We start from the raw sequence: 15425 nt of genomic DNA, 5'->3' as shown, positions 1-15425 counted from the left end.
AAGTGAAAAAATCTGAGAGAAAAAAAAGTTAAAGCCACAGAGAATAGAGTCGTAGTCCTAGATCGTAGAGTGCTAGGCCAAAATATTTTCTTGTCGCTATTTATTACGTGGGCTCTTAACAAAATGACGTTATAATCCATTTAGTGAACTCTACAGGGAAATCTGCTTTGATGTTTTTATTTAATCACGCATTTTACTCATTATTGCGTCACATTTTTCAGTTTCGACCGTTGTCTGTGGCTTTAATTAAAAAAAAAAAGCTAATTTTGTAGAACAATTTTTGTATTATATATTTATAAATTTATTTAACTGTCTATTTGTTTATGTATTGATTAGTGTTATTAGTTATTCATATTTTGAGTGTTAATAGTTGTTCGTGCACTTAAGTTGTCCGTGCACTTAAGCTGTCCGCTAACGACACGCTTTTCAACTGTATTAGGTTGACTGGAAGAGATCTCTGTCAGAGATAAGTCCACCCTTGCTCACAATATTTATAAATGCATTAACAATGTAATTTACAAGTGCAATAAAGAATATATAGAGTATAATAAGTAAAATAGTATCTTTTCATATAAATATTAATGACAATAATTGCTTACAATAGCTTCCGAATGCTTTTTGAGGGGTAACCACGTGCATGTCGACCTGACACTGATCTGACCTGGCTCTTTAAATAAATAATACTTATTATTAACAATCTCTTTCCCTCCCAAGGCGGTATACTAAGCTGCTATTTCGTCAATTTCGTAAAATTCCAGAGAGAGACTTTGTACAAAAGTCGTTTGCTTGGGTACCTCTGTCCGATTCGTGTTTCAACCGTAAAGCAGTTGTGTTTGCATGGCTGTGTTTCGGTTTGAAGGGTGAGATATGGCGTGAATTTACAGGGTACAGAGGAATAATATCTGAGTCCTCAGGAATGGTAATGCATGGGGGGTATCATGGGCGAAATAGTATACTCTGTTATGTCCATGGTACTGCTTATATCTATAGGCGACGGTTACCACTTTCCGTCAGGTGGGTCGTCAGCTTGTTTGCCATTCTAAGTTGTAGAAAAAAAAATTATGATATTACATTAATAGGTCACTGCAAGCAACCCAGATACCACTGGATTTGGGTGATCACGTCATCTTAGTCACTAACTCCAATGTGAAACACGAGCTGACTGGCAGCGAATACCCACAGCGCAGGGCACAGTGCCAGGAAGCCGCCGACAAGCTCGGTCTGCCTTCTCTGAGGGGCGCCAAGATAGAGGATCTGGAGGGTAAGTACACCTTTTATATAACTTTTTTTATAAACCTTACCTTTCAGTATAAGTATTTTAAAAATAATAATATATATTTGATATTCTTTATTGTACACAAAAGTTTATTGAAATGTAAAAACAAACATAATAGTGCACAAAGGCGAGCTTATCTCCAATAGAGATTTCTTCCAGCAAACCCAATATGAGAAAACTGACAGTACATTAATAGTTACAGTCATACATGTGTACCAATCGACTTAAATGTTATAGTTAAAAATAAATAAATAAAATATCTTTACAATTGAAAAGGCCGATAGGTATAAATATAAATATAAATATATATATATATATATATATATATATATATATATATATAAGTATATAGTAAAAGGTAAATAATTTCTTTGATATTTTACGTAAAAATAAAGAATTTCGTGAAAGATTAAGGAAAATAACCAATCCTATTGTTAAGATAGGTATACACCGCGTACCTGACGAGCATTGTATTGTGGGCGAAACAGTATATTTTGTCCATGGTACTGCTCATGTCTATAGGCGACGGTTACCACTTTCCATCAGATGGGCCGTCAGCTTGTTTGCCATTCTAAGTTGTATAAAAAAAAAACATTTTATTTATTTATTTAATTGTAAACAGCTTCCTTTATCCTTTTCTGATAACATTACACTCAAAATAGATTTTACATTATAATATATTTCCTTTAGTATTTGTTACGTATACCTACATACACAAATCTTACCGTGTTTACGAGATTGATAGGATAAGGAGGTTATAATAACATGACAGCCCACGTGTAGTAACGAACAACGTTATATATATACTTTATTTAATATTTCATAAATAAATAAAACCAATTCCGCCTTTATCTCAGAAAAATCTCTTAGTTTCCTCTAAGGAGGTAAAAATAATGTCAAGTGGGATTCACAAAATATATTTTTTTTTCTATTAAATTTGGAACTATTCGGCTTTCAGTAAACTTGTATATAAGTAGTTCATTTAGTTTGCGATATAATTTATTAAATATTAATGTTAAATAATAACTGGCCGCCTGGTCCCAGCATAGAACGGGCCACCCCTCCTTTCCCGTGGGTGTCGTAAGTGGCGACTAAGGGAGGGTGAGGGATGGGCAGCAGCGTCGCTCTTAAAACATTTCTAGGGCTAGACTGCGGTTGCCAATCCGCCTGTCAAGCGTGGCGACTACTAGCAAAACCCCCCAAGGGGGAGGCTTATGTTCAGCAGTGGACAGCTAACGTCCTAACATGACGACGGTAATGAACCCCTGACATGTTATGCATGGGACATCAACCACAATATAAATAAAAAATAAAAAACAATACTGTTTTTGATTTAATATTAAAAACAATATTAAATCAGCAATAGTATTATTAAAATAAATAATTTTTCAGCATGGTTACACGGTTTAAGACTCAACTATTAGAAAAAAAAAACATTCTAGACAATTCACCTTTTCCTTAATTTTATTATCTTTTTTAGGTAATTTACAAAGTTTGGTTAAATACGAAAACATTTTATACCTCCCGGAGGTATAAAATGTTGGGATTTTTTTAATGGTTGATAATGGTATGGTAACCCCGTCTGCGCTATTGGTATACACTGGCGGGGCACCAGTGAGGGATGACAGATGAAGATGAAAGTAGGTCAGTTAGCCCATCCTGACGAACTAAACTAGAATTAGTCACGATGGTTTCCAGGGGGAACCACGTGGAAGCCGACCTGACAGGGTATATTGCTAGTAATATGGCTATTTGATCCCATTACTAACAATCCCTTTTCCCTCGGGAGTTGGGATTAAATGTATCATAATTTATAAATGTAAGTGATGCGGGGTCGTAACATGACGGAGTTATGTTCAGCAGTGGACGATAGATGGGCTACGATGATAACCATACAGAAAAGTTAACAAGTAACTAGCATCATTACTACATACACGTAGTATAAAACAAAGTCGCTGTCGCTGTCTGTCCGTCCCTATGTAGCTTAATATTATTATATTAATTAATAATATTTAAAACTACGCAACGGATTTTAACCCTTAAAAGCCTGATTATTTAAATCAAATTAAAAAAATATATAAGTGCCTACCTTTTTATACCCTTTACTGTGTTTACTAATGGGGAAAAATAGTAAAAAAAATCAAAACGATATTTTTATATATTTATTTAAAAAAAAAAACCATTTGGTTACATGTAAACAGCCAAATATTAAAATAAAATCGATTGTAGGCGCCCAATGCCATTTATAAACCCGGTATTAAATTAGAAACATTAGGTATTTAAGGGTTAAAGCGGGTTTTTTTAATAGATAGAGTGATTCAAGAGGAAGGTTTACATGTATAATACATGCATAATATAGTAGAGAAACACTGATAAATTTAGAGGTTTCTAATGTGATGTCGTAAATAAACACATTTTTTGCGCTTACATTGCAAACGTTGGCTGAACCCTACGAGATAAATCAAAACAATGTACTACAGTGTTGTATACCTTAAAAAGGTCAACAAAAAAGTCCGCGATAGACTATCTTTTAAGGATAACCCATTTTGGGTTATCAAAACCAATATATTTAATTATAAAAACCAATATTTAATTTATAAAAAACCATTAATTTTTATCCAATTAAGTAAATTTTAAATATATTGTTCATTTAATATAGATCAATACGGCATTAGATATTACAGCATGTAATTTAAATGAATATTTACTGAAGATATTACAGATTTACAATGCAGGGACATAGTGGTGGGGCATTGCACCCGTGCGAAGCCGGGGCGGGTCGCTAGTAGTATATATATGGAAAGGGTACCGTTATGCTAATAAAGCAAAGAGAAATTGTATTTCTCAATTCAATTACAATTTTGTGAACAAACTTCTTCAGTTTTCATTCATAGCCACGCTAAGTATTTTTTGATGGCTTTGAGCACGTCCGCCGAGGAAATTTATTATAGAATAAAATAGATATGGAAAAAAAAATATGAATTGAAATCTAAGAAACGAATGAGCACGTAGAGCGCACTATGGGTTTTCTCAAGAGTATCTATAAGTACTCTAATTGAATTTAAATTGAATTTCAGTTCATTATTTATGTATAAAAGTACCCGTAACCGGCGATTGATTGAAAAGATTGATGAATGTGGAAGAAGCGAAAGAGGTTTGTTTGAATCAAAGCATTTGGTGTTCCATTGTTTCTGTCTACCCTAATGGGAGACAGGCGTGATATATATATATATATATATATATATATATATATATATATATATATATATATATATATATATATATATATATATATATATATATATATATATATATACACGTTACGCACACACATATATAATAAAGTTTTATTATTATGATTATAAATAAATATTCCGCTACATACCTATCAGGTATGCCAATTTTTTGTTTATTAATTAAAAACATTTAAAGGTCTTTTTTTTTAAATATATTTAGTTACTATAACATAATATAACATAGTTTTCAATTAAATTATACTTTGAGTTAAAATTAAATTTCAGAGTTAGTTTGTTACCTTATGGCTTCTTAATGATTTAACCAATCGTTATAAAATATGATATAAATATACTATTTAGGACAAAGAAGAGCATAATAAGGCTACTTGTAATACTGGGCAATTTATCTCGGCTAATAAACTCTGTCTACGTTCCCGCGACTTCGTCGTAGTTACGTAAATCAAGTTGTGGATAAAAGCTAATAGTTTATAAATAAATATGAAAACATTTTTCGGTGGTTATGTAATCAGAAAAACATGATAGAATTTTAAGTAAAATATATAAAACTTAGCATGTAGGGCAAATATTTGCATAACGAGTATTAAAGCAATTTATATGATAATTTGTGTTGTTGTACTGATTGGTGTAAGGATCAATAATTCTTATGTGTATTTTTATAACAATCATAATTACCATCACCATCATCATCATCATCATCATCATCATATCAGCCATTGACTGACTGAACGTACGTTCTATAAAGGGGTTTTGCCAGTAGTTGCCATGCTTGGCAGGCCGTTTGTCAACCGCAATTACGCTATGGTGATGTTTTAGAGACACTGCTTCTTATCTTTCGTCCATTAAGTACTCTTAGTTACCTCTTACGATACTCACATGAAGGAAGGAGTATATTATATTTTATGCTGCGACCATACGGCCAATATAATATAACATTTATGTATATACTACATACCACGTTTCTTGTAAATAAATATTTATTCAATATTCATGCGTTCATTCAATGCTCATTCATTCAACATTCTTTCATGAATATTAATTCATTCTATCATTCAACATTCATTCATCAATATTAATTCATTTATTCAATATTCATTTATCAATATTAATTCACTCATTCAATATTCATTCAATATTAATTCATTCATTCAACATTCATTCATTAATAATAATTCATTCATTCAATATTCATTCATTCATTCAACATTCATTTATCGATATTAAATAATTCATTCAATATTCATTCTTTCATTCAATATTCATTTATTCAATCATTAATTCATTCAAATTCCGTATAGGTTAGGAGGGTTGTCACTTTATTTGTATTTAACAAATAATTTTACAATATACAGTGTGAGTGAATAAGAGCGAGTGGAATAAATAATTTACTTATTTATAATTAAATTGTGTTTGTTTTTGCTTCAGAATTAAAACGTCTCAACTGTAATAAGTTAGTTATAATGAGAGCGCAGCATGTCATCGAAGAAATCTACCGTACCAGCGAAGTTGCTGAGAGTTTACGTCGGAACGACTTGGATCGGGTGAGTTGGTACATCAATATATATATATATATATTACCAAATATAAAATTGTTCAGTACTTGTACTCATAATTTGATTCAATATGTATATTCGTATACATGTGAGCAGTATTTATATGTGTGTATGTATATAATAGTATATATCATAAGTAGGGATATATATTTACATTATTACATGTATCACATCTCTATATTTTAGAAATAATAGAATTTCATCGTTCCTCCGATCAAACTGTTTATAATTACTCCTCTCCATCCATCCTCTCTATCAAAGGTTGCCTGGAAGAAATCGCTTTTAACGTTAAGTACTTAATAAGTACTTGTAATTGTTTATATTTATAATAAGTTTACTTTTTGGAGGAAACAATAAAGAGTATCTATCTATCTATCTATGATGCCCGTGCCCAGTTTCTACTATCGTACAGCTCGCCATCGACATCGAGTTTGCCACCATAACTTAGAGCCTAGATGGGCGCGTATAGCGCGGTTTCAGAGATGTATTCTCTCACGAACGCTCAGGTTATGGAATGAGCTCCCTGATGTAGTTTTTTCAAGAGACTACAGCATAGGGTTCTTCAAAAATGGGGTAAAGAGGATTTTTCAGGGTCCGCAATGCTCGCGTAATTGTCCTGGTATTGCAGGCGTTCATAGGCTACGGTAACCGCTTGCCATCAGGTGGGCCGTTTGCTTATTTGCCACTTCAGTGCTTTTAAAAAAGAAATCGTTTATATATATTTATATATTTTATTCTTTATTAAACTAAAACATACATTAATAATGACAATTAGAAACAATGTAAGTATTAAATGTATTTATTTATTTCATCAACTAGTGTACAGTAAAATGTGTTCAAGTGGTAAGTTTAATGCCGTATGGTATTGCGACCATCCTTCCTCATTACAGAACAGTCCCATATTGTTCAATCAAATAAATGTAAAGGGGTCAACCGTACCAACGGTGAAATAAATCATAAGTTTTTAATAAATAAATTCGCAACACGATTATAGGTAAATAGCACATACATGATTTTTATTGCTGATGTTACGACGTGTTAAAAATCTGAGGGCCTTACATGAAATATTTTCCGAAATTTTGGAGCCAATCAATCAAATCAATTAAAATATCGGTCTTTTATTGTAGGATTTATGACGAACGAAATGTTAAACTCCTTTTACTGGGCCGATCTTGATATGAACAAAAATACGAAATTGAATCCGAAAATTCGGAATTTCATTTCGTGGTAGGCCCCCTGGTATGTAGGTTATTTACCAGAGGGAGACTTTGTAGAAAAGTCGTGTATACAAAGTCTCTCTCTTGTAAATAAATTGTTATAAAAGAGAGACTTTGTACAAAAGTACATCTGTCCCATTAGTGTTTTAACCGTGAAGCAGTTGTGTTTGCATGGTTGTGTTTCGGTTTGAAGGGTGGGATAAAGCAGTGAATTTACAGGATACAGAGAAATAACACCTGAGTCCTCAGGAATGGCAACGCATGGGGGGTATCGTGGGCGAAACAGTATACTCTGTTATGTCCGTGGTATTGCTCATGTCTATAGGCGACAGTTACCAGTTTCCATTAGATGGACCATCAGTTTGTTTGCCATTCTAAGTTGTATAAAAAAGGTACTTCTTACCTATAGTATCTAATTCAGGGTTTAAATTAAAGGGCATTTAATAAGGATAATGAGTGGCGGAAAAATCTCGGGGGGCCAAGATATAACTTTCGCCCACACAATTTTTATCAAACACACTTGATTTGATACTATTTCTTTATTAATGGGGAAGTTTGTTTTATTATCTTGTCATTTCTCGGTGCCGTAATGGCTCTATAAGTCATCGTGAAAGTTAATATAATAATAACGAACTACTCTAAAAATAAGGCGCTTTTCAATTTGGTTGTATTTTTTTATATTTGTTACCTCATAACTCGATAGTGATATGTGATTTTCAACTGATTTCAAAAAGAACGAGACTCTCAATTCGATTGTATTTTTTATTGTAAACATTTTTGGACAATTATTTTTTTGTCTGAAAGAATATTCTTACAGTTTTACAGAAATTTTAACAGAATCTGTTCAATAGTTTAGTTTTTAGATTGGTATATTAGCACTTGAAGTCGGTTTTTTTGTGGGACACAATCTTTAATTAATAATTTTGATTTCTATATAAATAATCTATATTTATTTATTTATTTGATAAATGGATATATAATTTATTTGCATTACTTACAACGCACAAATTATACTAGCTACAATGAGTACATATACAAAAAAAAAAAATAAGATTATATTTATATCAAAAATTTGGTTTAGAACTATCCTACAAGACTTACAAGATGGATATATGGTATATTCACAAACAAAAGTCGGTTAAGTGGTTGCAGAACAATATTGTACATGTATCACAAACATATTATTTTTAAACAATTTCAGAAATGGAATGAAGGAAATTGGTTATAAATTGGGTTTTATTTTTTTGTTTACACTGACAAAACAACGGGCGGCCTTATGGCTAAGAGCGATCTTTTCCAGGCAACCTTTGGACGAAGAAGACTGGAGGCACGAAAGTCTGTTCGTTTTTTTTTAATACATTCAAATATATGTATAATTACAATAATGTGAATATATAAATGTACATTTTAAGTTACTGATACAATTTAAACAAATCCATATATACATTTAAATAAATAAATACATGTATATATAAATACATTAATATATATATTAAGAATATCTTAATTTTTGTTTTAAAACTTAGTAGGTACTGTTTAGTTTGTAAAGAAGTTGGTAGACTATTCCATAGTCGAACAGCTTGCATAGTACCCAAACGATTTGTCATAAAAACTTCTGAAATGTGCAGGTGTCTTTAGTTGGACGTCACCCAGACGAAAATATTTTAACACATTTACTTATAATATATTAATTTACAATATACCTTAGTACATAGGATATTTTATATATTGATTCACGCGGGTAAAGCCGCGGGATGCAGATAGTATACAATAATAGCGATTTTAAAGTAACTCAGAATTTGCTTGTCGTTACGTATTTTTTCCTTTTACAGGTTGGCAAATTATTCTTCCAATCGCATTATTCTCTAAGCAAATTGATGGAGGTGTCTTGTCCAGAATTGGATGAGCTCGTTGAAATAATGAAGGACGTACCAGGAGTGCTGGGGGCACGGATGACAGGAGGTGGCTTTGGAGGGTGTGTCGTAACCTTGGTGAGTAATGGCCCCATAACGCTAATGTGTTTTTTTGATGGAAAATTTATAGATAATTAGGGGGAAGTGGTGGTATTTAGTACAATCTCTGACATTGGACGGACATTCGTGTCGTCAAGGGCGGGAAAGCTCAAAGAGTGCGGCACAGTATGTTTCATATTTTGTTCGCATTATATGGTGACTTTTACCATTTCCCATTTGGCGAGCAATCAGTTTGCTTTTCCAAGTACATTGCGTAAATTAAATTTAATACACAGTTAACAGAATTGATATTAATTTCTTTTTACATATATACAAATATAATATATATTTCGGCACGTCTTATTTCTATGTAGTTCAACTAAAATAGTTATTTTAGCTAAACATTTAGTTAAGTTATAAAATATTCTTCTTCTTCTGAAATAATTAATGCATGCTGTGGTAACCAGTGATTAAGTCAATACCAATGTAATTGGGGGGAAAGGGATTGTTAGCAATGTAGTTTGACAGCCCCATTGCTAGCAATATGCCCTATTAGGTCGACCTCCACGTGGTTCCCCCTGGAAATCATCGTGAACTATTTTTGTTGAATTCGTCACGATGGGCTAACTGACCTGTTTCATCCTCACCTATCATCCTTCACTGGTGCCCCACCAGTATATACCGATAGTGCAGGGGGGTTACCATTTCATTATCATTCATTAAAAAAAACTACCAATGTAATTTTTTTATGCAACATAGAATAGCAAACAAGCTGACGGCCCACCTGATGGAAAGTGGTAACCGTCGCTTATAAATACGAGTATGAGCACACTGCTCATATCTATATCGTTTGCTTGGGCAACTATGTCCCATCCGTGTTTCTACCATAAAGCAGTTGTGTTTGCATGGCTGTTTCGGTTTGAAAGGTGGGATATGGCAGTGAATTTACAGGGTACAGAGGAATAATACCTGAGTCCTCAGGAATGGCAACGCATGGGAGGTATAATGGTCGAAACAGTATACTCTGTTATGTCCATGGTATTGCTCATGTCTATAGACGACGGTTACCACTTTTCATGAGGTCAGCTTGTACGCCATTCTAAGTTGCATAAAAAAAATGACCTACTAAGCTGTGAACAGGAATATTTAAATAACATGCCCTTATTATGAAAATAAAAGGACAAATGAATTAAATGTTCAAAATATTAACACTGTCATTATTATAATATTATTTTCAGGTAAAGAAAGATCAAGTCGATAATTTGAAGAGAGCTGTAGTAGAAAATTATAAAGGGAATCCTACATTTTTAATATGTCAGCCAAACGATGGAGCAAGAACGCATAAATTGTAATACAGTTTAAAATTTGCATTTAGATAAAGTTAGAGAATGTTTGGTGTTTCTTCAACAGTTCTACAAATTTTATCTGAATCATGGCCGTAGCTAGGGGGGGGGGGGGGAGGGGCAATGCCTTATCTTAAAATGAAAGGCCCCAAGAAAATTAGACAGATTCGCTTTTTCGAAGTCACTCAATTATGGCTTTTGCCCTATCAAAAAGTTCTTTTGGTCTTAAAATTTGGTTTAGCTACGGCTCTGAGCCGAATGTTTTAAAATGGAGGGAATTATAATGTTGTTTGAGTATATGTCTGTGCGTATATTCTTACTAATATATATATGTATATGTGTGAAAGGTCTGTTGCAAAATAATTATTTTGCAAGTTTTGTTAAAATTATCACAGATACATAATCTAAATGTAATTAATAGCAATGTAAATAATTGAGCTGAACATAAGCCTGCTAAGTATGGTTAGCAGGCGGATTGGCAACCACAGTTACGCTTTGGAGATGTTTTAAGAGGGACGCTGATGTTCGTCCCTCGACCTTTCTTAGTTGCCTCTTACGAAACCCACGGAAAAGGAAGCGGCGGCCTATTATATGCCGGGACCACATGGCAAATTAAAATAAAATCTACGAGAATAATAAATCGAAACACTGAATGTGTGTCAATTGATTTTTTATTTCTACTTTTATTGGATATCATCAGACTGTCTCATGGTCGGGTTAGTTATTTGTTAAAATGAAATGAAATGAAATTTATTTGTAACACAGTGACTGTGTTACATAGAGGGACGGAATTAATTTAGAAATAGCTTTTACGTCCTTTGTGATGCAACATTTTTGTGTAATTCTTTTTACATTTTTATTACTTTCTATTCAACACACGCTGTTTCAATTCAGTACCGATATTGATAATTCCTTTTATAATTTTGTAAGGTATATAAATTTTGTGATGATTAAAGAAGTTATTTTCGCATGTTTATTGTCGAAATTTGTTGTATAAAAAGCAAATAAAAATTTATTTTTCACACTATTAATATATATGTATATATATATATATATATATATATATATATATATATATATATATATATATATATATATATATATATATATATATATTCACCAGATATATATATATATATATTGTGTTTGCATGGCTGTGTTTCGGTTTGAAGGGTAAATATATATATAACACCTGAGTCCTCAGGAATGGCAACGCATGGCTGGTATCATGGATGAAACAGTATATATATGGTACTAAATATATATATATATATATATATATATATATATATATATATATATATATATATATATATATATATATGTTTTAATAGACAAAATTTTGATACCTTGAGTTACATTATTGTAATTTCATAGAGATCTTTAATTCTTTTGATCTTATTCGCTGATAATGTAGCTTTTTGTTGGTGTAAGAATTATTAAAATCGATTAAATAGCTTTTTAGTTTAGCCATTATAAACAAACATACAAACATAATTGTTTTTGTTTTCTCACTATGATCATTTCTTGTAGCTGTTGATATCTATAATAAGTATACTATTATAATCATTTGGAGGGAATAATAAAGAGTACCTATCTATCTATTTATCTATATTTTCTCTTTACAATATTAATATAGAAGTATATGTAAATCATGATAATTATATAAAAGGTATTATACCTGTTTAATCTTCTTAGAACAATTATTTTTGTACTTTAATTTATTGAGTATCAAACAAATTTATTCGAATTACTATAAGAGGTGCCTTGGGGACAGTTAAGATTCCTAGAGCAGGAGTCGACTGTGTTTTACTGTTAATTTTCCTTAGTTAAGATATATTTAAGTAACCTATATAAATAAATAAATAAATAAATAAAATAATTTGCTTTATAGACTATCCACGACAATATGACATGTTTCTCGGAAATGCAAAGAAATAAAAATGTGTAAGTGAAAATATTTACAGTAGCATCACGATTACATTAATCAAATAAAACCGTATAATCGTAAATTCGGATTATCGATTTCAAAGTCAAATCAAACAATACATAATTAAATTGTACATACATACATTATACATATCTGTCACGCCTGTCTCCCATTAGGGTAGGCAGAAACAATGGAACGCCAAATGCTTCGATTCAAACAAACCTCTTTCGCTTCTTCCACATTCATCAATCTTGTCATACACGCTCGCCGGTTACGGGTACTTTTAATTTGGCCCTTCTTCAGCACGTCGCCTATTTGGTCGATATACGTCCGTCTAGGGCGGCCCCTACCGACATCTCCATTCATTCTTGCTCGATAAATCTCCTTCGTAATTCTTCTTTTATCCATCCTCTCCAAATGACCAAACCAATTAAATTGTAATATTTTTTTATTATGTAAAGGGTTTTACATATGCCATATAGACAATACGATGTAAAAAATTACAAGCTATAAAGATAATGGATTACATAACACCTAATTACCTAATTAATTACCATTTCTAAATCGCTAATTAGAGCCGTGAAGAATTACTCCGGATAATGGAATATTCGGTTAATCGATGTTCGGATAATCGAAATTCTACTTCTAATACTTCTTCTTATTCTACTTGTTGAATTCGTTACAGTGGGCTAACTGGCTTGTTTCATTCTCACTATCATCTCTCACTGATGCCCTATATATATATAATGTATATATATGTATAATATATATAGTATATACATATTGCAACTAAAATATATTGATATTGCTATGTAATAACCTAACCCTATTTATAACAGAGTTATGTGGTAAAAAACTTAAAGAAAGATTCAACTGAATTGAGTACCTCCATTTTGAAAGTTAGTCGAAAATAAAGCCGCATCTTAGTCTAGTAATACAAATAAGGTCATCTGAAGGTGTCGTCGCGAGAAATTGGAAGCTACGCTCAGGTTTAATATGTTGTTTAGTCTATGGTATTTGTCTCACTTTCGCGGCAAAAATAACTACGTAAATAAAATAATTAATAAAGGTTATTAAATAAAAAGTATTTAATGTTAAAAAAAGACTGCATTTAACCGTCTATCTATCTATTCTATTTAAGAGCTGCGCTCTTGTCCATGTAGCTCTTGCCACTTACTAGGATTTTCAGCGAGTCTCTTCACCTCTTGATACGACACGACACCAACTCCTTCCTTGATCTGCATGATGTAACTATGCCTCGGTCTCCCTCTTCCCCTCCTTCCTTCTATTTTACCTTCTATTATAGTGTTCATAAGTTCGTCGTGTCGTATCAAGTGTCCTAACATTTTTCCCCTTCTGTCCTCAATAGTTCTAATAATTTGTCTTTTTTCCGTAACCCTAAGCAGGACCTCCTCATTCAACCGTATAGCGTGCAAATATTTAATTTGGAATTTGTTCTTAAAATTTTATATTAAAATAGTCTTTAAGTGAATACAAACATTTCTCAATAAGCCAACTGTAAAGATTCTCATATTTTTTGTCTGTCAGATTACTGTATTTTGTCGGTAATTTATTATATATTTTATTTGTCATATAGTAACAATTCCTGTTGCATAATTTTTTTTTAATGGATGATAAAGGAATGGTTACCCCGCCTGCACTAACGGTATACGCTGGCGGGGCACCAGCGATAGATGATAGGTGAGGATGGAAAGGCAGGTCAGTTTGCCCATCGTGATGAATACACTTGGAATTCAGCACGATGGTTTCCAGAGGAGACCACGGGGAGGTCGATCTGTTAGGGTATATTATTAGCAATGGAACTGATAATCCGCATTACTAACAATCCCTTCTCCCCCTAAACATGTTGTATAATTATTATTGTTACTTTCATAATTTATGTTTATTTACGCCGGCTGGTGGAAACCTCTGGTGACCAGAAGGATGGCCTATACTTTGGTCAACGCATTTCCATTGCTATTCAGCGTGGAAATGCAGCAAGTATCCTAGGCACCCCACCAGCTGGCAGTGATCTCAAAGAATTTTTTTTATTTTTAAATATATATTTTTTTATTACTTTTTTTTATACCTCTTAGATTGGCAAACAAGCTGATGGCCCACCTGATGGAAAGTGGTAATCGTCGCCTATAGACATGAGCAGTACCATGGACATAACAGAGTATACTGTTTCGCCCATGATACCCCCCATGCGTTGCCATTCCTGAGGACTCAGGTGTTATTCCTCTGTACCCAGTAAAGTCACTGCCATATTCCACCCTTCAAACCGAAACACAGCCATGCAAACACAACTGCTTCACGGTAGAAACACGAATGGGACAGAGGTACCCAAGCAATCGACTTTTGTACAAAGTCTCCCTCTGGTCCTATCTCTAATTATATATCTAGGTTATTTATACATCAATGTAATTAACATACAATATCATTTACACTTTATACGCTTGAAAAATTAATAATAATAATAATAAATAGATTTATTTTCTCTTCACAATTCATCACAGTGAGATACAATGAGACATGCTTATATTAAGGTAATCAAATTATAAATATAATTGTGAGAGACTGGTGCCTGAGATAGGTATAAGAATACTGTATTACAGGTCACCAGGGCCTCACTCCGCAGGGTTACTTACTAAGTACTTGTAATATAATAAGTGAATTCAATGTAATAAATATAATTTATAGGAAGAGATTATAATAATAATATTTATTATTTATATTATAAATTGTTTGAGCTTTTTCCGACAAAAAGTTTTTTTTATTGTGTGTATATATTACAGAGTATCTATGGTGTCATAGACTCTATGGTATATTTTTAGATCGTAATAAACATGCGTTGGTTTTTTTTCTAAGAAACACATATCATCTGACGGTTTACCTTA

At 32.4% G+C, this 15425-nt stretch overlaps 1 protein-coding gene across 2 annotated transcripts in view; it reads left to right on the top strand.

Moving 5' to 3' along the window:
• LOC113513475 (galactokinase-like) overlaps window positions 1-11571 on the top strand; it is a 38065-nt gene extending 26494 nt beyond the window's left edge. For both annotated transcript variants that reach the window (XM_052903457.1, XM_052903456.1), the window contains exons 6-9: window positions 1080-1261; window positions 5956-6071; window positions 9133-9291; window positions 10491-11571. In XM_052903457.1, the coding sequence (XP_052759417.1) occupies window positions 1080-1261; window positions 5956-6071; window positions 9133-9291; window positions 10491-10604 (571 nt within the window). In that variant the 3' untranslated portion in view covers window positions 10605-11571. The remainder of the gene's footprint in view (window positions 1-1079; window positions 1262-5955; window positions 6072-9132; window positions 9292-10490) is intronic.
• The last annotated feature ends 3854 nt before the right edge of the window (window positions 11572-15425 follow it).

This window comes from Galleria mellonella, unplaced genomic scaffold, assembly GCF_026898425.1.
Source record: "Galleria mellonella isolate WM207_F2 unplaced genomic scaffold, CSIRO_AGI_GalMel_v1 utg139, whole genome shotgun sequence".
Classification (NCBI taxonomy): Eukaryota; Metazoa; Arthropoda; class Insecta; order Lepidoptera; family Pyralidae; genus Galleria; species Galleria mellonella.
This window is presented reverse-complemented; position numbering and strand designations above follow the sequence as displayed.